This window comes from Cervus elaphus, chromosome 8 (assembly GCF_910594005.1).
Source record: "Cervus elaphus chromosome 8, mCerEla1.1, whole genome shotgun sequence".
Taxonomy (NCBI): Eukaryota; Metazoa; Chordata; class Mammalia; order Artiodactyla; family Cervidae; genus Cervus; species Cervus elaphus.
This window is the reverse complement of record NC_057822.1, coordinates 40,673,422-40,697,756: the sequence shown is the minus strand read 5'-3', so window position 1 is coordinate 40,697,756 and position 24,335 is coordinate 40,673,422. Positions and strand designations below refer to the sequence as shown.

At 36.2% G+C, this 24,335-nt stretch overlaps 1 protein-coding gene across 3 annotated transcripts in view; it reads left to right on the top strand.

The window, feature by feature from the left end:
- PARD3B (par-3 family cell polarity regulator beta) overlaps positions 1-24,335 on the top strand; it is a 1,123,128-nt gene that overhangs the window by 705,080 nt on the left and 393,713 nt on the right. For all 3 annotated transcript variants that reach the window (XM_043910301.1, XM_043910302.1, XM_043910303.1), the window contains one exon: positions 4,688-4,803. In XM_043910301.1, the coding sequence (XP_043766236.1) occupies positions 4,688-4,803 (116 nt within the window). The remainder of the gene's footprint in view (positions 1-4,687; positions 4,804-24,335) is intronic.

Sequence of the window (24,335 nt, the reverse complement as noted above, 5' to 3'; positions counted from 1 at the left end):
TGTATGTGTGTGTGTGTATGAAAGAAATATATTATCTACCATGATGTCTCAGAAAGAGATTAAGGCAAATCAACAGCAGACAGAATATATTGAATATGATTAGCTGTTGAGACAGCCCTTGGTTATTCCTTATGTGTTCACAGTGTCTCTTCCTCTTGGTTCTCTCTCACTTCTGTCTCTCCTTCTGTCTCTCTTCCTGAACACGTGACCTGCGCCTACTCTCACACATAGTAACCAATCATTGACGATAATCCATGGCCACCTGAGACTTTAGACGTAATTATTTCTGCATGCCCTTCGAACCCTTCCCCTGCCTTTTTATTTCAGTTAGTTCTCCTTGAACATTCATGGCAGATCTTATATGTCTTTCACATTCCTGATTTGTCACCATGCTCAGGACACTGGCATATGTTTCCTGCTACCCTTATTTATTCATTGTGCAGCATCATCTGACATTGAGTATCATTTCCCTTTGATGGATCCCCTGGTTGTTCATGCTGAAAACACAGTCTTTATCTAGGATATGCCTTTGGCCTGCTGTCAACTTGCGTCTTCCGCTGCAGCCCACTCAGCCATGAGCACATGCTAACTGCTTTCAAAATTAAAATATGTCATATTTTATAATCACTGTGTCACTGTCTCACACCAAAACATTCCAATATGTAGCATAAAATTACATACTGTTTTACTAGTCTAATGTTATTTTACTAGTCTAAGTTATTTTCCCATTAGTCAATTCAATTCTACACACGTTCAAGTGTAAGTTCATATTAGCTCTAACCCTACTGTGTCTCATATTACACTTCCTTCCTTCCTTAAATATATGCCAATCCCAATCTGATATCAGCCTAATTTCCATTTTGTACCATGGCAAGAGAGGTCCTTTTATTGAAGGCTTTCAAAGTGTATACTTGTCCATGTTCAAAACAATGGTAACAGAGGTATATATCATCATGACTAATATAATGGACATATCCAGGTTTGCATATGTTTATATACATATATATACACATGCACATGTATGTGAATATATGTTGCATTCATATGTACAAAGCAGCTTTTTATTTCTTTGATCATCTTTGATGGTATCTCTGCATCTATACAAAAAATTCACTTTATTTAGACTGATCCTTACTTGATGTTACTGCATTACCGTCTTGTTTTTTCAGTGGAGATGGGGTTAATTGTTTCCCAAGAGTTTGGGAAAATTTGAGTTCTTATTCTTAATTTGACAAATAATGCCTAGTTTGGTAAAGCATTCTAAAACAGTAAAGTGAATTAACCAAAACATTACACAGTTGGGTAGATTCCCATAGTCTGCCTTGAGCAGAGCACTTTAAATGCAGCGTGATTTCTTTTAATGAGGAATATTCATGCTGTTCTAAATATCCTCCCAAAAGGTTTCCATTATAACATGTGGCATATGTTTTGATTAACCCTTTAATTTTCTTTTATTTCACAATATGCACCACTCTGTTGAAATTTAAAAAAAAAAGAAAACTAACCTAAAATGCAAGTTGCAAAAGAGTGTGTGTGAAACTGTACCAAGAGGTAAAGGACTGAGTTCTACGGATGCAGGATTAGCAACAACCTGCATCCCAGGCTGGCCACCATTTTAGCCAAAGATCTTGCAGCTCTGGGAAAAGTTCAAGTAGCCACAAGCTGGTCCTGGCTTCACCAGTGGCCAGCTGTTGCGACCTTGGAATATCAGCCTCCTCTTTGGGCCTCAGTGTCTTACCTACAAGATGAAGAGTCAGATGAGGTGACTTTAATGACTTCCAACTCTTCAATTCTCTGGTTCCATGAAGGCCATGTGAGTCTCTCTGACACTAAAACCATATCATCACAAGAGATCAAAGGATGAAAAACTAAGTGCAAATAAAGGTTGGATAACACATTTAAAGGCAAGTGCTTCCAAAACATCAAGGCTCAGAGAAAAGCTCATATTCACCAGGGCATCTCAGAATTCCTCTTTAAAGTGAACTAAAACAATTAAAATATTCTATTATGCCAGGCCAGTCAATAGCACTAGTGGATCAGGATTTATGTTTACAGTTAACATATTTTGCCACCATCACTAGATACCCCATCTAATATGTTTGACATCAGTAGCTTTCTTGGCTGAGAATGTAGCCAGAAGAAAGAAGCCAAAGCGGGGAGGCGGGGGGAGAAGAAGAAAAGAAAAACTTTCATAATTCTAAAGAGTAGCTTTAAACTTCTTGAGCAGTTTTCATGAAAAATATACAGTTGTCTCTCAGTATCCGTGAGGAATTTGTTCCAGGACTCCCAGGGGTACTAAAATCTGCAGGTGCTCAAGTCCCTGGTATAAAATGGTGTACTGTTTGTATACAGCATCCTCCCATATGCTTCAAACCACTTAATACAATGGAGATGCTATGTAAATAGTTGTCAGAGCATGGGAAATTCAAGTTTTGCTTTTTGAAACTTTCCAGAATTTTTTCTTTTCTGAATATTGTTGGTCCCAGGTTGGATGATCCTTAAATGCCATGCTGAGGATACAGAGGGTACACTGTGTAATTTTTTTGCTGAAGAATGCCTTAAACCCTCATTCAAAGACCAGGCTAAGCTATAGAAACAAAGGAAAGGATTAAAGTTTACTTTTGTAAGCTTTTGTTGAGCTCTTACTGTATGTTAGTCACTGTTGTCAGTATTTAACATATCACAGTTTATTTCACCCTTAATATTAAGTAAATTCTATTACTGTCCACTTTTTAAAAAGATTCTTTTCTGTTATGGTTGGCTACAGGCTATTGAATATAGTTTCCTGTGCTATGTACACTGTCTGTTTTATGCACTAGGCCACCCACCCTGGCAACTCACTCCCAAGCCCATAGCCCTAAACCTTATTGTGTGTGTGTGTGTGTTAGTTGTCACTAGTGTCCAACTCTTTGTGACCCCATGGACTGTAGCCCACCGGTCTCCTCTGTTCATGGAATTCTCCAGGCAAGAATACTGGAGTGGGTTGGCATGTCCTTCTCCAGGGGTCTTCCTGACCCAGGGATAGAACTTGGGTCTCCCGCGTTGCAGGCAGATTCTTGACCATCTAAGCCACCAGGGAAGTCCATAAATCTTAAACCACATTCCTTCTAAATAGGAGAGAAGGGCTTTTAGTCACAAGCCCATGGAAAGTCTGACAAAAACAGAGAAGCCAAAAAAAAAGCAAACTGTAAAAAACTTAAGTAACTTGAAAAGCAAAAACTTACAGTCATTTGAAAAGCAAAAGCAGGTCTATTTATTTATCTGCTTGTTTCCTAAATGTTCCTACCGTACTTACTCTGCTCCAGACCCTAGTCTCCTTATTTTACAAATCGCTTGTAAAATAATTGTTTGTAACTCATTTTATCTGTTATTAAAGATCGTTACCCATGGGAGACAAGGAGTGTAATTATACCCGTTTAATACACACAAAAAATGGAAGCGCAGAGAGGTTGAGTAACTTGCCTGGGCCCCACAGCGAGGAAGGAGCAGAGCCAGGACTTAAAACTGAGCAGACCTGCTCTGGGCTTGGTGCTTTTGAATGCTCTGCTGTATTACACTACAATAACAGAGACTCATTCATTCAGCAGTATTATTATTGCTGCAAGGCCGTATTAAATATGCATGACTAATAAGTTTCAAGAAAGATTGAACCTTTTTTGACATATTTGGTTAAGAAATTGAGATTCCCCAGTACGTTTTAGGATTCCCATTCATTATGGTTGAGTTTTTTAGTTGTTATTTTATTGTTTACAGTGTCAAATACCAATTGTTTGAAAAAATTCAAACTTATCCTTTCTGATTTACCAAGGAGCCTTCATTTTATTTTTTCCTGTATTTAAGATTAAAGTTGTGTTGAAATGAGCTGCCATATTTACTTTCTAAATATATGTACCAAAGGAGAAAGGGCTCTAAGTTAATGTATGAAAAGTATATAAATATAAATTATTTCTGGATCAAGAAATGAGGCATTGTCTGTAATTCCCTTATATAATCCCCTCCATCCTCAAGCAAATAAATAAAATACTCAGCAGAAATGAAATTCTTTGAGATTGAATACAAGTACTAGGAAGTCTATAATGGGCATTTGATGTATCTTGTGTCTAAATTGTCAGCTGTGCTTTTCCTGTTGTTTCCTGTTGGTATTATTGATGAGTAGACTATTTGCTCAGCATTAACATTACTTTTAGAAAATAGACCTAAATAAAGTAGAAAACCAAACTACCACATCCATTAGTCATTCAACAGGATGGTTTTCTCGAAAGGACACAGCCCTTTCACTTGTTTTTTTAAAGGAAGGGCGTGCTTAGCCCACACATCTCTCTTAACCTACATTTAGGTTCTGCTAACATCTAGTGACATCCTTTGACGCACTAGTGGTTCACAGGTTCACTTTACCCACTTGAAGTTATATATTGTACAGCAGGATCCCAATTAGCAGAAATCAGTGAAGAGGAAAACATGATGTTAGCCAGAGAATATTGTTTAAATTGCAGAATATGATAAAATGCAGGAAAACAGAGTTGCTACATCTCATAAGAGATACCTGAGGTTCACCAACTGGTTGAAAATGCCTGGTTGGGACCTACAGAGGGAGTGATGAAGAGGTCTGTTCAAAATGAGAACTGCTGCCTTTAATTTTTTTTTTTTAATTCTAAACCTAAATGTGGCGTATGGCTTCTTTCTGCAGCTCTGGGGTGGACTCAGCAGTATACTTTGCAGATCAGCATATCAACTTTAGATCTGTGACACCAGCCAGGCAGCCTGAATCAATGAATCTGAAAGCCTCAAAGAGCATGGACCTCGGTAAGTGAGGGTGAGGTGACGTCCAGGTCAGCTGTCTAGCCTCAGCCCATCTGTCTTCCTGAATGTCCTGCCTTTGTTTCTTCAACTCCAACCTTAGGGGGCAAGGTCTGCTGAAGCATGGAAAAAGGGATAATAGTCATCCTATCTTTCTGTCTCCTACCACACATTTAATCCTAATTACTCCTTTTTAAAAGAGAGATAAGTGACATTTTTATAAAGTGGGCCATGTAGGTCAGAAAAGTAGGAGTATTCCTTCTGGAGGATCTGAATGCATAAGCGTCTTTAACTCACCTGCCTTTGCGTTTGTACTTTCACATCTGCCGGTCCCTTTCCATTTCTTGTGTACATACCTGTTGCGGGGCCTGGGAAAATCATGAAGTTCAGTGAATCCTCTCCCACGAGCACCCCGCCTCTGTGTGCAAGGTTTGGGAATGGTGGCGGTGAAGAAACTTTCTCTCTTGAAATGCCCGTCTTCAAATCCATCCCTGGGTTTGCCAGATTGAGGGTATCTAAGAGCCCAGTTTCATGCCCAGACAACCTCAGTGAGGTTCTGCATCCTACAGAGAATTTCTGGGTGAGTGCTTGAGTCCTGCAGAGAATATCTGGGTTAGTGTTGGTTGCCAGGGCAATCAAGAGCTGCTGAAAACTGTATTCTCCAGCCTCTAGAATGTGAGACCTTGGAAGATATCTCAGACACCCAAGCACATCGCTGCCCTCCCATGAGCCCTTAGAGAGAGAGTGATTAGAATAGGCTGCTAGTGCAAAATAAATTCTCAGCAACGTATTTACTGATTTCTGAACGCTCAGAGACCAAGCCCTGCCATTTTTTTTTCCCGAGGCACATTACATTATTTCATTAGTAGCACCAAGAAAATAGAATAATCAAAACTGCCTGTTCCATGAAACAATCTGATAAATAGTGCTTATCTGTTACTCATTTACAAGAGTTCAGAAAAATGTTCAGTCATGATGAAACAAGAAAAATTGATTCTATGTTCTATAAATTAACTAGATCACTAGGATACATTTGCTCTAATCACCTATAGCAAGAGACTGATAGAAACCTTAATAAGGAAACTGTCTTAAGCGCTGGTACAAAAGGGGTATTTTCTCTCAAGTGTGAACCCCTGACAGACCAAAGGAATAATGCGTGACGGTGACATAGGTTATTACTAATTATGTGAGGAGCAATTTGTTTTTATAGAGTGCTTGATAAATATTTCCTGTTCTGTCTTCCCAATTTCTCTATAAAGAAGATGAATGGATAAAAACTGCTCTTAATTTGGGATAAGAAATACATTACTGTTTTCCTCACTTAGTTTAAAAAAAAAAAAAGGCCAACAGTATGGTTTTTAAAAGTCTCTGCAAAAGAAAAAAAAAATAGCAGCCATTACAAAAAAGAAGTATCAGATCTACAAATATAAAACCTAAACCACATGTAGAAACTGTATTTATGTTTAATTTTTTTGTTAGTGAAAGCTTTGTTTTTAAACAGTTTTCCCTTTTAGATTGAAATAGCCCTTGAAAAATACGAACAGTTAGCAGTCACCCATTGCATTTTAGTGTACTTACACCATACATGACAATAATGTTTGTTCAATTTTACATAGTAGGGCAAAGGTCATGAGTTATTTTCCTCAGGACACAGGTATCAAATTAAAGGCATTGACTTAAACGCACTATACAGCACAAGTGGCAAACTATGCTATGAAAACATTTTTAAACTAATTATGAAAGTTTGGTCCTTTCCAGGAAATGCCAAATCAAAGCTAACAGTCTCTCAGAGAGCTCTGAGGTCAATATTCTAGGGCCATTCTGAACCCCTATTCCCAGAACAATTGAGTGAGCTCAATAAATATGTGATTTTTCTCAGTGAATAAACTCAAATGATACCAGAATGGTAAACATTTGGAAGTGCCTTCCTTGTTTGATTAGATGAAAAAGATACTGTAAGTAGCTTAGCTTTCCATATATAGCACTGGGCCAATGTAAAGAATTAATGTATTTGCTAAAAAGGTTGGTGACTGTACTTAGAGGAATAATCCTCCGAGCAGGGTCAAGACCCATTCTTCAATTATTTTTTTTTTTTTAAATTGAGGTATTTAGGCTGAATAGCAAATTAATGCTATTTGATTATCTTTGACCTAGAAAAACAGCAATTTTACATGATTCAAAATAGAAGAAGATAAACCTCCTACTTATTGCATAATTTATGCAATATTGCTCCTTTAGAAAACCTTTAAACTTCTTCAAAGACTAATAGACCTCACTGGTACCTTCCTTGTTTTTGTTGGTTTCGTTTTTGCTACTGAGCCTAAGCTAGTTTTTTAATTTGCACATTATGCTCAAATTATTTTAAAGGTGAATGGGTTCCATTTATTTATTTTCACTACTGTTTTTAAAGACAATTCTTATTGTGAAAAATAAAACCTTCTCATTCCCATCTCCTTCTTTTATTCACAAGATACAAACATATTTTAAAATACTTTGCTACCTATTTACCATCCGTGTTCAAACATCTCTGTCACACATTGTGTTTCTTTATACTAATTGTATAGTGTTATGTGAAGGACTCTTACTTTTCCCCTTTTGAGTAAATTTGGGCTTAATTTAGAGTTGGGATTTTTGGTTTGGGTGAGCGAGCTTGGTCCATTTGAATTTCTTATTCTGTGATTTGTTTATTCATATTCTTTGCCAAAAATGTTTGCATTTGTTAATTTTTTTCATCTTTTAGAATATCATTATATATGTTGTAAATAACTTTTTGCAATCTATTATTCATCGTCTTAGTTTGATCATGGTACCCTTTACTATAAAAGATGTTTTAGTCTTATTGTCAGATAATTCTGTCTTTTCCTTCATGATGGTTTGGTTTTATTTATATCATTTATTTTCTTGTACTTTTAAAGTCTTGGGTCTTTTAATGTTTAGCAATAATATACTTTTATTCATCATTTGTGAAGTGGGAAAAATTTTCTCCATGTAAATAGGCAAGTTATTCATAATGTTTATTGAGTTTTGCGTTCTCCTCCCATTAACTCAGAATGCAGTCATGTTGAATATAAATCCCCTTTCATCCACAGGATGATTTCTAAGTGCTTTTCTACTGATGTATTGGTCTGCTCCATGCCAGTGTCATCCTGTTTCAGTTGTCATCCTGTTACATTGCATTTTGATAACTTACAGAGCAAGCTTCCCTGTTTTCTCTTCTTTTGTAAAATTACTTTGGCTGTTCATATGCTTTGTTCTCCTACGTGAACCCTAGATCAGCTCATCAAAAAATTAAACGGGACTGCTTCTGTTGTGTTTGTGGGCCCATTAATTATGAAGTTTGCTATTGGTTCCTGATAGAAGTGTTTTTATCAGTTTAAATGTTTCTTTGTATTCCTAGCTTCTTGAGAAGTTCTTTATTTGCTCACTTTGTTTAATCAGGAATGGATATTGAATTTTAAGTGATTTTAAGAATCTATACAGGGTGATTGTGTGTAGTTTATTCTTTATTACTATAGTGAGTTATAATAATAGATTTCCCAAAATTAAATCTTGGATTTTTCTGAATGACTCTACATTTTTCTCTGCATTTGAAGAAGGTAGAAATGAGTAACACATTTTATCTATGTGATCTAAAATGTAGGTGTAAGACCCTGATTATAGTTTTATTCAGTGCTATTAATTCCTATATACTTAAAGGTATAGATTTTTTTTTTTTTTTTTTGAGGCCATTCTGCCTCAGTATTTGTGGATACTTTTGCTGGCATGCATGTGGCCACATTTAAGTCAGATCAGAAATGATTCAAATGATGAATAAAAGGAATTTATTTTTAAGTAATTAGATGTAACTATGCTTATTCAAAGGGGTTAGGGTGTCATTTTCTGGGTTTTCCAGAAAATCAGTCTGTTCCTACTAATTGTAGACTTTCCTCTATTTATTTAAATTACCAGAATTACTATGTTCAGTCTGGATCCCTTTAATTTGTTCCTAATTGAGCTTGTGTGGGTGTTGAGTTGGAAGCTCTCAGGAGCTGAATAACACAGCTGCCTCTTTGGCCTTTGGCATAGGGTTTTCCCCCAAAGAGCTGCCCTCATTGGCAGTGTGCCAGAGAGTCATATTCAAAGACTTTTTGATGAAGTACAAACATCTTTCACTTCCAGGCCTGGTGTTTTATGACCCTGTAATAGTATTGAAGAATTAGTCTAAATTATTCAAGGAACAGCCCTTCAGTATTTTGGTCCACTCCCTGACCTACTCTACAGCCCCATTCAAAGTTAAGTTTAAAATGCTGTTTACCACAAGATTTTCTTTTTCCTGAGTGTTTTCTCTCCTGTTTCAAGTTGGCCTCCTACTCCCATTTCAGAAGGGTGTTCTGTAACACAGTCAGAGGAAGGCTGAGGGCAGTGCAGATGGAAGATACTGACCAGCTGTCCTGCCTCTGTTCAATGAGAGGAAATGAGCTTCAAGTGATGCATGAGGCATTCAAACGAAATTTTAGGAAGTTTCCTAACAATGAAGCTTGTTAACATTCCATGTCTCACAGTCTCTTAAAACAGTGTAAGTGTCTTGAATGACTGTCCCTAAAATCAAGACAATAGATAAATAATAGAATAATCGGCTGATTTTCTTTCAAGATGTGTGATTCAGCAGTTTAATTTTCTGTTAGTTGCTTGCTGGAAATTTGTATTAAGGTAGAAGTATTGGTAGACGTTCACAGTCAAAGTAAATTCTTAATCGACTGATTTCTCAAATCAACAAAAGATTTGGGTCAACTTTTCAGTATAACCCTTGCATACACATCAGACATTCCTCTCAGAGAATAGTCAGGTATCTTATCCAATGGAAAACGGGCATGAAAAAAGTTAATTAAATCCATTTCACTGTTCTAATACTTTCTTTTTAATTTTTTTGTACAGTAAAGAACTTTCATATGCATTCCCAGAAATAAAACAAAAATCCTAAACATTGGATATATAGAAGAATTTTTGTAAAACTACACTCTGATAACAGGCTGATTTATCAATTAATATGTATCATATAATACCATATGTTATTTTAACATTTTTAATATGTTTTTATTTATATCCATGGATCTTCTTTATTGTCCATCAATAAGTGATACCTCTGAATTTGGTGAAAGCTGAATTGAGTACCACTATTTAAAATACAACTTTGACTTATTAAAAACAACAACAACAACCTGGTTGGTAAAGAAAAATTAATGGTAATACTAAAAGAATCTACTATCTCTAATAGATGAGGAAGAGCTCAAGGACATAATCAGATATATTCCCTAAGCTTTAGGAAGTCAAAATGAAGGAATTATAGAGAATATTTGCTCATTCATTGCACAAATGTTTCTTGAGAGCCTGCTGTGTACCAGGAAGTGCATTAAGTACTGAGGATTCGGCAGTGAGAAAAATAGAACTTGATGCGGGCACCTACATGAAAACCCTAACAAGAAAGAGAAACTCAAGAGTGAAGATTCCCAGAAAGAAGTACTGACATGATGATGATAGCTTATCTCAGGGAGAAGAAATGGGGTAGGCACCTGAAGCACCCGTGTGGCTGCTCTAAGAGCGAACTGAAAGCCTTGGCCAGGTAGAGAAGAGAAAGAGAGCAAATGGCTTGGGGGGAAAAAAGTGACAACAGTCTTAAAAGAAGCAGCGTAGGAAGAGCTAAACAGGTGCACACGATGAGGCTTGCAAAACCTTTAGGAGTTAGACAGTCAAGCTATTTTTAGAAAAGGAAAAAGAAAGTGTGGTGGCCCATTGTTTAGGGCAGGTAACAGCTGTCGATGGAAAGCAGAGCTACCCAGTTCCCGTGTTAATTTTATCCTCATGCACACAGAGAATGATGTTCAAACATGGCTGCCAGCACGCAGAAGTCTGGATGGTTTGCATCCCTGGGCACTTAGGGGATTGCAATTATATAGCCACCATCCCTGATCATTAGAAATGAAGAGTGGGCCTCACACTGGAGGGCAGGAAGCAAGTTACCAATTTCTGACAAAGATGATGAATTCCAGAAACAACTGGTGAAACTTGTGATCTCAATGCTGATTCTTGGAGGATTTCTCTTTGGAAAACAAAAAGGAAAAAAAAAAAGTGGCCATTAGCCACCTGCAGAGGAATCTCTGAAGCATCTGGTGTCTCCTTTCCCTTTTGATGGGATTTCTAGATTGATAGATAAATCATGAAGATAGTATAAATACAGTTTACATTGATTTCAGTAAAGACATTTCCATTTGTTTTTTGATTGAGACTTTTACCAAATTACACACTAAGGTAATAGCGTTAGGATGCCCCCTTCCCAAAATGTGCTAATTAAAGCTCATTGTCACTCTGAAAGGAATTAAATAATGTATACTATAAGACTCTGTGCTTGGCCCTTCTTGTTATATTCTAACGAAACAACAGAATTTGATGAAGAGTGGGTAGATATAACTTGGATGAAGACATGAAAGGCATTCTTACCAAATTGTCAATAAAAGTTGTCTCAGAGAATTAGGTAATATTTTAGATTGACAGAATTAGCATTCCAGTGATTTATTTGGAATTGAAGAAGATGGAATTTATCTAATAATGATTAATTAATTGAATAGGCACTATTGGATGCTTTCTATGTGCCAGGCAATAGCTAGATGAAGACAATAAAGTCTCTGCTCTTATGGTGTCATCATTCTTGTTGGGTAAATAGATGATAAAGTTGCATAGCAGTCAATAATAAAATTTCAGACAGAGATGATTTCTCTGAAGCCAAATTCAGGTACTGATGATGACTGGGGAGAGAGAAGCCTATTTTAGACACAGTGGTGAAAGATAAAGGCAATGTACTAAAGTGGGGTTAAAAGAAATCAGCTGTGCAAGTATAGAGTTTCGGAGACCTGGGATAATAGCAGTTACTGAAGATGTTCCTGGATTTTGGCTCTTACCAGACATGACCACCTCCAAAGCTTGTTCCATGTTATCAGGTCAAGGACAATAGCAAATCGACAATACACCAGCTTGGCCATAACCCACCTAGAGTGCTGTATTTAATTCTGGCAGCAATATTTTAATAGAAACAAAAACAGTATAGAACGCATCCAAATACTGATGAGAGGCCTTGAAACTATGTCTGATGAAAAATAGTTAAAAGACATAAAAATACTTTGCCTGAAAGGTAGGTGACTTAAGAGACATATGAGAATTCTCTAGATATTTTCATGGCTAACATTAAAAACTCGTCTGTTTAAAATTTGAATCTGCACCCAAAATGTATCAAGCAATGATAGCAATAATCAGAAGACACATCAAATTTACAAGCTTTGAAATCTAGAAAGTTAATAATGATGGAAAATTAATTCTGGTATGTGGCATGTTTGGTATTCAAGGAAAGAATAGATATTTAAACAGTTGAAACAGCTGAGTTTAAATGAGTTTAAATGAGTTGAAACAACTCATAAAGACTGAGAAGCAAAATTCATCAGGAAAATGGAAAAGGAGTCACTATGTATTTTTCATTTTTAGATAAAAGTGTTTTTGTTTGTTTGTTTTAAGTTAGTGTACATTAATATGTTTATATAATTAAAGTAACCACACAGATTATAACTGAAGTAGGGTGACTAGATTAAAACAAGCTAAATGAGTTTAGAGAAATTATGTATCAGGACTCAGGCTGAATTCTTCTCTGATGAAAAAAGAGAAGTCGGGAAAACTTTGAATAACTGACCTTGCACATCCAAAGACAGGCCTCTTTCAAAACATTAAGGAAAACCAACATTTATTGACTAAAACACATAAGTAAATTTTAGACAATTGCACATTTAAAACTGAAAATAAATTATGGAATAGTATAAATATTAACTAAATTATAGTGATATAGATCAATTTTCTTTAACTAGGTCATTATATTGGATGTAGCAGAATAATGCAGAGTCTGTTTAAAATTAATTAGAAAAACTATTGCAGTTGGAAGTAAAGGTACAGAAATGCCTCTGTCTGTAAAGGACCTTTTTTCTTGTCCTGTAATTCCATAGATAGCTCTCCTTAAATTGAAGTTCAGTTAATTTACAATGTTGTACTAGTTTCAAGTGTGCAGCAGAGTAATTCAGTTATATATAGATACATGTATATTCTTTTTTAAGATTCTTTTCCATATGGATTCTTTTATCCTGCCTTTTAAATTTATGGTTCCTAAGAAATATGTTTTCAAGGACTGCATTTTCAAGACAAATTTGATTTCATGTTCATTATTACTATTAACTGGTAAAGGATGCCTTTTGTGTAGAAATTGTGTGTGTATACTACTTTGTATGTTGTGGGCTTGTCTGGAAGTTATGGCACTCTCCACAACTTTCCATTCTCATACTCTGGCTGATGAACAAATGCTGGTGAATACCTTAAACACAGTTGCTCTCACTTACCATTTATTGAATGAATAAGGGGCACAACTCTCTCATAACTCCCCAAATGGGAAAGAAAAACAGCCTTTAAAGCAAGGACCATCCATTTTATATAAAAACAGTTAACATAGTGCCTAGAAAATGAGACATTCAGTGATGTTACTAGTCATAGCAGCAGTCATGGAGAGGGTAATGTTGGTAGTGGAATTAGAGGTGAGCCTCTTCATCTCCTATATATATTTTTTGTAATTGGTGACTCACTTCAGCTGTCAGTATAATTCTCCTCAAGTCAATATTGTGAAAAACTGCAGGAAAGGTTACTGTGGATCTTGTATATCGATTCTTAATTCAATCTTTGAATCACACATGGTTTCAGTTATTACCATGGTTTTTCACTAAGATTAGGTTTTTCTTAAGCTGGGGTATTGTGTAATAGCACATATAGATAGAAGAAAAATTTAGTATCAGAAAGAGAAACCCATGGCTCTGTTTTCCCACAAAGAAATATGAAGAAAACTATAAAATTTGTAAATGTTTCTAAATGAACCTTAACCAATGGCTTTAGGCCAGTAACAGACCCATGCAGATCGTTCTTACATTAGACTCTGTATATTTAGAGCATTATTTATGCTCTGATGGTAAATCCTGATCAGTGTAGAAACTGCCTCATCCCTTAGAGCTGAAATATTCTGTATGTATGTGAAAGTCATTCAGTTGTGTCCGACTCCTTGTGACCCCATGGACTCTTCCAAGCAAGGATACTAGAGTGGGTTGCCATTTCCTTCTCTAGGGGATCTTCCAAACCCAGGGATTGAACCCAAGTCTCCTGCATTGCAGGTAGATCCTTTACTAACTGAGCCACAAGGGATGCCCAAGAATGCCAGAGCGGGTAGCCTATCCCTTCTCCAGGGGATCTTCCTGACCCAGGAATTGAACTGGGGTCTCCCGCATTGCAGGCAGATTCTTTACAGCTGAACTTCCAGCATAGCTACCTTTCTGGTAGCTTCCTTCCTACCATAAGTGAGGAAACTGAGGCGTTCATGCTAAGTCACTTCAGTCGTGGCCAACTCTTTGCGACCCTGTGGACTGTAGCCCACCAGGCTCCTCTGTCCATGGGATTTTTCAGGCAAGAGACTGGAGTGGGTTGCCATTCCCTTCTCCAGGGGAATCGAACCCAGGCTTCTTATGTTTCCTGCATTAGCAGATGGATTCTTTACCACTAGCACCTTCTGGGCCAATCTTAAAAATTGAATTAGTATATGAAGTACTTTCTTCTTTATATTTTGCACCTCAGTTGAGGCTCTACATCTCAGATACTAAGCATTTTAAATAAGGCCAAATATAAACCTTTCTTTCCCACTTGCTTTTTTGTTTTCTAAACCATTGTTCACATTTAAATGAAATTCTGTGTTCCTTTTTAAAAGAACTTTTGTACTAATATAAGAGCATCTTCATAAAATATGAAGCCAAGGAAGCTATTCAAGGCTAAATGAAATACTTACATTTTCTTTGCAAATATAGACCATTTTAGTTGTTTTGAAGTGAGAGTTCCACTATCCAAAAATGTATATCAATATATAACTAAATATAGCATAATATAATATATGATATATTAAGTGCATGTTAATGAAGTTCAGCAATTTTATAGTTGTCTCTTCCAAATGGTATTATATTTAGATAAATGTAGTATTCATATCTATAATGATAAACAGTTGTTATTGGCAATACTTTATACATACATTATAACTACTGTAGGAAGGTACAGCTATCTCATTTTTAAGTGCAGAAGTTTCAGTTTGTTCTTTAAAACGTGAAACTTCTTTGGTCTTGCTTATTTCTTTTCTTATACATATGTATTCATATTTTTATATTTCAGTTTTTCCCTAAAGTGATTGTACTCAGCATATGCTTTTAAATGTGGGTCCTATAAGAATAATCTAGCTTAAATATTATTCTCTGTGTCTTTGCTTCTATAATATATCTTTTAATTTTAAAGCTTGCTCTTGACTAAATGTAGCCTGATTTATTTTCCTAATATTGTTTCATTTGGTCACAAGAGTTGTTCCTAATTTTTTACTCTTGTAAATGGCAATGCATTGACCCTACCACTGCATAAAGCTTTGTAAGCAATCATAATCGTTGTATCATTGTAAATTTTGATCCTTTGGCCATATTTGTATAAAGATTTAAGGTCTTTTGGTATATGTGACCAGCTACCCTCCAGAAAGGAAATTTCGCTCTTCCCAGCTGTATGTGAATATCATCATTTTTATTTCATTTTGCCAATTTTGTAGGCTCAACAGGAGTATTTTTATTTTACTTTTAAAATTACCACTGTGGCTAAACATTTTACATAGGTTTATTTATTGGATATTTTCTATTGTGAATCATCTGAGCATTTCGTCTGTAAAGCTGAAAGTTTCTGAATTAAATATCACTTTTTGGAAGTAAAATGTTATTCTACATTAAAGGTCAAATCTCAACTCTTGCTTGAGGCAGGAAATAGAGATTTTGCTTTTGCTTCCCTAAAGCTAAGAATGTTTCTCACTCCAAAGTACATATTAATTACTGTATGTGTATCTTTCATTGAATGATTAGAAAATATCTAGATAAACATGAATCAGAGGCCGAGTCAGAACTTGGACTTATTTATGAGGAGAACTTCTTAATCTAGGGTAGGTCAGTTAATCTTACTAAAATAATTTATTTTTAGCTCTTCACTGAAACACTAAAACTGTTATACCTTGTATACAATAGTTTTGGATGCTTTAGAAATCATTGCTACAAGGGTTGTGTCACCAGAAACACCTAGTGTGTTTTTATAAGACAGAGAAGTTATTCAGTGCTTGAAAATATAATTTCAGTCCCATGAAAAATTTATCCACCCATCTCTTCCTTCCTTCAACAAATATTTATCAAGTGCTTCCTCTGTGCCACGTACTATTCTAAATAATTGAAACTTATCAATGACAACAGACAACAATATTTTGTTTCTGTAGATTACCCTTAGAGAAAATAGTCTCATGAACAAAGTTTGAGAAATTAAGGATATAAATGGTAATAATAAGTGAACATGGGCTTCCCCAGTGGCACTAATGGTAAAGAACCTGCCTGCCAATGCAGGAGACTTAAGAGACATGGATTTGATCCCTGGGTCAGGAAGATCCCCTGGAGGAGGGCATGGCAACCCATTCAGTATTCTTGCCGGAAGAATCCCATGGACAGAGGAGCCTGGAGGGCTACAACCTATAGGGTTGCAAAGAGTCAGACATGATTGAAGAAACTTAGCTTGCAAACACGATAAGTGAATATACACCAGAAAGATACACAGTATAAAAACATAGACATCTACAAATTGTAGAGAGAAGGAACATAGCTGGAAAGGCTAATGTTTCAATCCCCACTTGGTTTCTAGTGTTCATAAGAAAAGGTTACTAGACACTCTACCCAATGAAAGTATTAAAATTAAAGCAAAAATTGAAATAGAGATCAAATTGGACATTGACTAATCATAAGTGATGATTTCAAGTGAGCTGAGAATAGCTAATCTACCCTCTCTGATCTAAGAACTAACTGACATAATCCCCAAGCACATCAGAATTGTCCTGAAAGAACTGTGTAACCTGCAAAGGTTCCAGCTGATGGGTTAAAAGTAGAACAAGAGTATATTGAGGAATTGGAAAACATTTAGCCCTTTTTCTAAATTTGGAAAGAAATATAGCGACACCCAAATTGAGTGAAAAATTAGTTACAGCAAAGATTTCCTATTTCCCCCTTTCATAAATCAGTAGATTCCAGGTAAATAATCTTAATGTTTTCTGTTTTTCTTCTCCCTCTAGAGGAAAATCTTTAGTGGAAAGGTCCTTGAACTATAGACAAGTAATGAAGCCTTATTAAAGATTAAAGAATGTGTTTGTCAATATAAAAATAAGTGAACATAAAATTTAATTGAAACTGGATAGGTTGAATGTCTTAGTAATGACTTGAATGATATATTAAAGAATGGTCAAACAGGTTTAGAAAATTCTGAGTTAAGCAGCTTTCTAAAATACACAATTGTTCACAACCTTAATGTGATCGATACACATTGCCGGGCACTGAAGGGTCTGCACAAGTCTTCCATGGTAACTCAGATGGTAGAGAATCTGCCTGCAATGTGGGAGACTTGGGTTTGATTCCTGGGTTGGGAAGATCCCCTGGAGAAGGGAATGGCAACCCATTCCAGTGTTCTTACCTGGGAATTCCATGGACAGAGGAGCCTGGAGAGCTACAGTCCACTGGGTCACAAAGAATTGGACATGACTGAGTGACTAACACACACACACACACACACACACACACGTCTTCAAGATTTAATCATGTGCAGCATCTTCCAAACTCATTTGATCACAAAAACCCTGAGTACAGACCATCTCACATGACTAGATCTCTGATGAATGTTCTTTGGCAGAAGAGATGTGTTGTGAGGTTGAAAGGTGGTGTGCAAGACCCAGAGTAGGGTGAGGAAAGAAAGAACTGCCAACAAGCTGGGACCTGTGATCAGTGCTGTGATGCAGTCTGCAATCTAGGAGAGACTCTCCGGGGTGGAGAAGTGTCTTCAGTCACTAAGTAAGCAGGAGTTAACTGCAGAGCGGCATGAAAGAACAAGGCTATGACTAAGCATGGTTTAATAATGAATTGTGATGACAGAATGTGGCTGACTGCATGTGATGTACCTCAGAAGGCATAACACATGTTTGGTAAAATAACATCTTACACATCCCTGGATGCCTGTCTATCCAGTTGCCAGAAGGTGTTGACTTTCCTTTCCTCCTAGTAAAAAGACCACATTCTTCAGCCTGATGTTCAGGGTTGTGATTAATACCTATTAATCTGGAATATAAAGATGAAAAAGAGAGAAAACAGTAATATCTGTAATGGTAAAGGTAGTAACTAATGTTTTTGAGTACTTGCTCTATGCAAGGCTTGTTTTTTTTTTTCATGGCAGTTCTATAGCCATTTTACAGATGAGTGTAACAGGCCTTAGAGTGATCAACTTCTGTAAGGTGTCACAGCTGGTAAGCAATGAAGCCAGGATTTGAACTCAGTTACACTTAACTTGGATGCCTGGGCTCTAAACCATTAGGCCTTTCTTTGCAAGTGAGATTTATTAATTTCCTATTCTCATCTCTAAAAATAGAAGACCCATCATTCTTTCTTCTTTCCTGTTTAAAATTTAACGTTCACTCAGGACCCACTCAACTCTTGCCTGCTCCAGAGAGCTGTCATTTTTTTTTTCCTAACTCTTTCTCTGAATTCTTAAAGCAGTTACTTTTGGTATCACCAGTTTTAGCACAGAATCGTATACCCTTGTGGGTACCTATTGAGTGAGAACTTTTTCCCACTCTAATCAGATTGCAGGCCTTTGCAGGGTCATACCTTATATATCTTTGGCTTCCTGCTCACCACTTAGAATGTGTAGGTGTGGAGTAAATCCAAGATGGGTGATGTAGATGCATAGCATTAGAGAAATCTGGCTGAACCTCAGAAACACATTGATCTCCATGATTGATTTAACTGATCTTACAAAGTAGGCATGTTCACCTTTCCTACATCAAAAGATTGAATGAATGGATGAACAAAAGTACAAATGAATACTTCAAGTGTAAATGAATAGAAGTGCAAATAAATGTTTGGTTTGAGTAGCACAATAGAATAGGGATAAAAATATTTCAGGAGAGTGTAGAATATAGCACTCATTATATTCACTTTCACTTACCCAAACTAGTCTTTCTCATTTGAAAGTGCTTGGAGAAGTTTCATAATAATGAACAGATTTAAGAAAAAGAGTCAAATGCAGAAAATACAGAAGGGCCAAGGGCTTTAATTTCATTACATAGAAGAGGGAAAGCCGTTGTTTAGAACTTGAAGAAAAGGGCTGTGTGCTTTATTTCCTAATTGGAGGAATCTATGAATAAATTAGGCAATCACTTGACATAATTGATTTAGATCATGTGAATTCCCTTGCTCTGCCAGAGAGGGTTAATTAGATCAGATTGTGTGGCCCTTCCTAGTCTTCTGTCACTGACATTTCCCCCCTTTGTATTTTTCTATCATTTCCCTTTGTTATTTTCTTTTTAGTCTCAAGAAGTACATCCTTTTATCTATATTTTAATTTATAAAAAGTTTTTTTCCTTTTGTTTGTTAGATTAGAAAAGTTGAAGATAAATATTTCTCTAACAAAAAACTGTGTTCTTATTTATGAATCCCCTTTTCATTTTCCATAAATCTATTTGCAGGAGAGTAAGGTTGTCTGTGCATAAACCTCGTGCCATGGGAATTATATTCAAAACACACTTGAACTGCTTGCTTTTACCTGCAGCAACACAAAATTGAATTGCATTAGTATAGAGCGATTTGATTGCACGTGAGTTGTCACAAATGTTGCGTAAGCTAAATATTGAGAGATTTTGCTCTCCTTGGGTCATATAGTATTAGTCATTGTGACAAATACCTCAAAGTAATACCAAAAAAAAAAATTGAACCAAAGAATATGATTGACTTAGAATAAATTGAAAATATTCTACATAGTTTTAACACTTGGTACAGGCTCACCCATTACAGCTTCATAAATTATGCCTTTTTTACGAATTATCCACAAAGCAGATTTTGTATTTAGGTTTAACCAAAGACTTTATTAATACAAGTGCAGTCTTCTACAGCTTTATATGTTAAGACAATTGAGGCGCCTTAAAGAGTTCCATAGTCACGTAACCTAATGTAGATAGTATCCAGCATAGCTACTTGGTAGTGTTAGATGTATTAGTTAACACACTTCAATGGGCTAAATTAACTAACCTCTTAGATATCTAAATCTATATCCATGTTAAAAAAAAATACTTAAAGGGCTTATCTATGACCTTGCCATAATTTGGAGATGATGTTGTATTGAAAATGTGGTCACAAAGTCATTAAGGGAAAGAATTTCTAAAGACAGCTCAGTCTAATTGTCCGCCCCACTGGACAAAAATGATGATAGGCCTCATCATTAATGGACTGGGAATATTGTGTTTGTAAAAGAATGCAATAGTCTTAAACATGTGTTCAATATATTGTTACCATGTACTTTTCTAAGCATGTTTTAGAAGATTCATTTGAAAATAAAATGCTAGTGTTAAGAGAAATATGTAGAGAAGATTACTTGAGTGGAAAGAAACTTTTTTTCTTATGCTGGCGAAGAGATTAACTATGGATAATATGTGTGAAACTAGGAAGTTCATTTTGGATTGCATACGTGCTCAGTCATGTCTGACTCTTGGTGACCCTTTGGACTGTAGCCTACCAGGCTCTTCTGTCCATGGGATTCTCTAGGCAAGAACGCAGAAATAGGTTGCCATTTCCTCCTCCAGAGGATCTTCCCAACCCAGGGATCAAACCAGCATATCCTACATTGGCAGGTAGACTCTACCATTGAGCCACTGGGAAAGCCCCTCATTTTGGGTTACATTATTCTTTTTTAATCCAACATCTTGAAAAGTTAATTAATTTAGAAAATCCAGCATTCTTAGAATAGGATTAAGAGACTTTAAGAGATACTTGATAATCTCACTAGTATCCACATGTTCTGTGTTCAGAGAATAAAGGAATAATTATAAAATACATGACAAAGGATTATCATCTTTAATACAGGAAGAGTTCTTATTAGTAATTAAAAAACATTTCAGGACAAAATTGGAAATATATATGATCAGACAGTTCACAAAAGCAAAGAGAAATTTAATTGACCAATATATATTAAATATATTCAGCCTCACAATCAATAAGGAAATTAAGATTTTATATTGTCATACCTTAGAAAATGTTGAAAATACACACACAAGCCTGACAACACGTGTGTTGTATTTTTAAGCTGATGCTTCTTTACTGCAAGGCAATGTGGTAATTGTATAAGGCACCTTACGACCATTTTAGTCTTTTATCTAGTCATTGCATTTTGAAGAACTATCCTATAAATAAATAAAGATTTGAGCAATAATTAAGTTCAAGAATTTTTAACTGTTGTTTCTGTTCAGTCGCTTAGTCATATCTGACTCTTTGTGACGCCATGGACTGCAGCACGCCAGGCTTCCCTGTCCTTTACTATCTCCCTGAGTTTGCTCAAATTCATGTCCATTGAGTCAGTGATGCTGTCCAACCATCTCATCCTCTGTCATCCCCTTCTCCTTCTGCCCTCAACCTTTCCAAGCATCAGGGTCCTTTCTAGTGAGTCAGCTCTTCACATCTGGTGGTCACAGTATTGGAGTTTCAGCTTCGGGATCATCCTTCCAGTGAATATTCAGGGTGAATTCGTTGAGGATGGACTGGTTGGGTCTCCTTGTAGTCCAAGGGACTCTCAAGAGTCTTCTCCAACACCACAGTTCAAAAGCATCATTTCTTCAGTGCTGAGCCTTCTCTATGTTCCAACTCTCACATCCGTACATGACTACTGGAAAAAACATACGTTTGACTATATGGACCTTTGTAGACAAAATGATGTCTCTGCTTCTTAACATGCTGTCTAGGTTTGTTATAGTTTTTCTTCCAAGGAGCAAGCATCTTGTAATTTTGTGTCTGTGGTCACTGTCCACAGTGATTTTGGAGCCCAAGAAGATAAAATCTGTCACTGTTTCCACTGTTTCCCCATCTATTTCCCACTTTCCCATGAAGTGATGGGACTGGAGGCCATGATCTTAGGTTTTTGAATGTTGAGTTTTAATGCAGCTTTTTCACTCTCTTCTTTCACTTTCATCAAGAGGCTCTTTAGTTCCTCTTCGCTTTCTGCCATAAGGGTGGTGTCATCTGCATATCTGAGGTTGTGGATATTACTCACAGTAATCTTAATTCCAACTTGTGAGTCATCCAGCTCAGCATTTTGCATGTGTACTCTGCATGTAAGTTCAATAAGCAGGGCGACAATATACAGTCTTGATGTACTCCTTTCCCAATTTTGAACCAGTCTGTTGTTCCATGTCTGGTTCTAACTATTGCTTCTTGACCTGCATACAGGTTTTGCAGGAGACAGGTAAGGCGATCTGATATTCCCATCTCTTTAAGATATTTCCACAGTTTGTTGTGATCCACACAATCAAAGGCTTTAGCATAGTCAATAAAGTGGAAGTAATTTTTATTTTAAATTCCCTTGCTTTTTCTATGATTGAGCAGATCTTGGCTATTTGATCTCTGGTTCCTCCGCCTTTTGTAAATCCAGCTTGCGCATCTGGAAGTTCTCGGTTCATGTACTATTGAAGCCTGGCTTGAAGAATTTTGAGCATAATCTTGCTAGTGCGTGAAATGAGTGCAATTGTTCAGTAATTTTTAAGTTCACTAGTGAACTTAATTTTCCAGCAATAAGAGGTTTAGTGAAAATATAGGCTGATAGATATGATAGGCTATTATGCAACCAATAAAAATCTTCAGACTAATGACATGAGATGTTAATGATAAAATATTTGAAGAATACAATGTACAGTTTTGTATGTGTGCATTTATAAATATGTGTGTGTCTATACATACATAAATAATACAAGGATATTTGTCAAAATGTGAACATTGATTTTTCTCCTAGTGGAAATTTCAGGGATCATTTTTATCATATTTCTACATATTTTAAATCTTCAAATATATATTATACTTACAATTAGAGTAAAATCAATTGGCATCATTAAAATAATTTAAAAATAGAATTTAAAAAGCAGGTAATGGTGTCCATGATAGAAATGGGGATTTTAATTAGGAAAAAGGATGAAGATGGTGCAGGGTGGATTGGCTGACCTCACATCATTGAGGACTCTCATGTGAAATGGAAGATTAAAAAACTTATGAACAGAGTGATATTTATTAACAGATTTTTGGGTTGACACAAAAAGCTATTTCCTATCAGTTAGAATGGTACTCGATAGAGCACATTCTACTACAATGCTCATAAAACTCTACCAGCAGTGATTTTATATATATATATATATATATATATATAAAACATGAAGTCTGGATAGGGGTAATTCAGTGTCCCAGTAAAGCCATCAGAGACCCAGACTCCTTCTCTTTTTCCATTCTTTCATTCTCTATTTTTTGGGCTTTGTCATCATATTTGTTACTGCGGTGTCGAGATGGCCACTGTATCTTCAGAAATATTATCCATGTTCCAGGCCCCTCTCCCCCGCCCAAAAAAAAGATGAGGGATGGGGAAAAGGCAAAAGACTGTACCACCTTTTTTTATATCAGGATATCCAATATTGTCTAAGAAGTGCTGCCCAGAAAACTTCCACTTTTAGCTCATTGACCCGGCTATAACATGTTACATACCTTGCAATCAGAAAGTAGCTAGTGAAGACACGGCTGTTAGTGACACTGGATCAGCCAGCCGACAGTGTCTGCCTTAGTCATCCTCCTGTAAGGCCGTATGCTTCTGGTCACTGCTTGCATGCAGAAATGCAGGGAAGCCTCGTGTGAGCTGGCAGAAGTTCCAAGTTCTTTTAGATTTTAGTCTTTAGAGAATATTACTCCAATCTTATTCCAGTAGAATTGTAGAGTCAGTAAAAATGTAGTAAGAGAGAAGTGACCTGATTCTCTACCTATGGTCAAATTCAAGTCTGACCAACTACTTTGAAGCTGAAGAAGAGGATGAGGAGTCAGAGTTGCTTGAGACAATGATGGTGCCATTTTCAAACTGAAAAATCTAGTGAAGGCACAACATATGGAAAGGAGATGCCTATCATTGAACATCAATACATCATTTTTTTTTTCATTTTAATGGTTCTAAGATGATGGATTTCAGGTTTATAGTTTCATGTCCTGAATTGTTGAAACAGTTCCTCTGATTAAAGCTGGCAATAGTTTTTTTTTGTTTTTTTTTTTTTTCCTATCAGCCATTCTAGGCACAAGGCTTAGAGCCTGTGTTTTACAAAGACCTGCCGAAGTATCCTGGACCTGAAAAAATTACTATCTTTAAACTATAAGAATAAAACCAGAAGTTTGAAATTCTTAAAGACCATCTCTGGAATGTAAAATTATGCCAGTGTTATTGTTTATTAAATTTAAAATTTATTTTAAAATATCAATAATTGCATTTGTATTGGAGGATTTTTTCCCCCAGTTGACAAGAAATCCTAGGTATGCACAAAACTTGCTTAAAAAAAA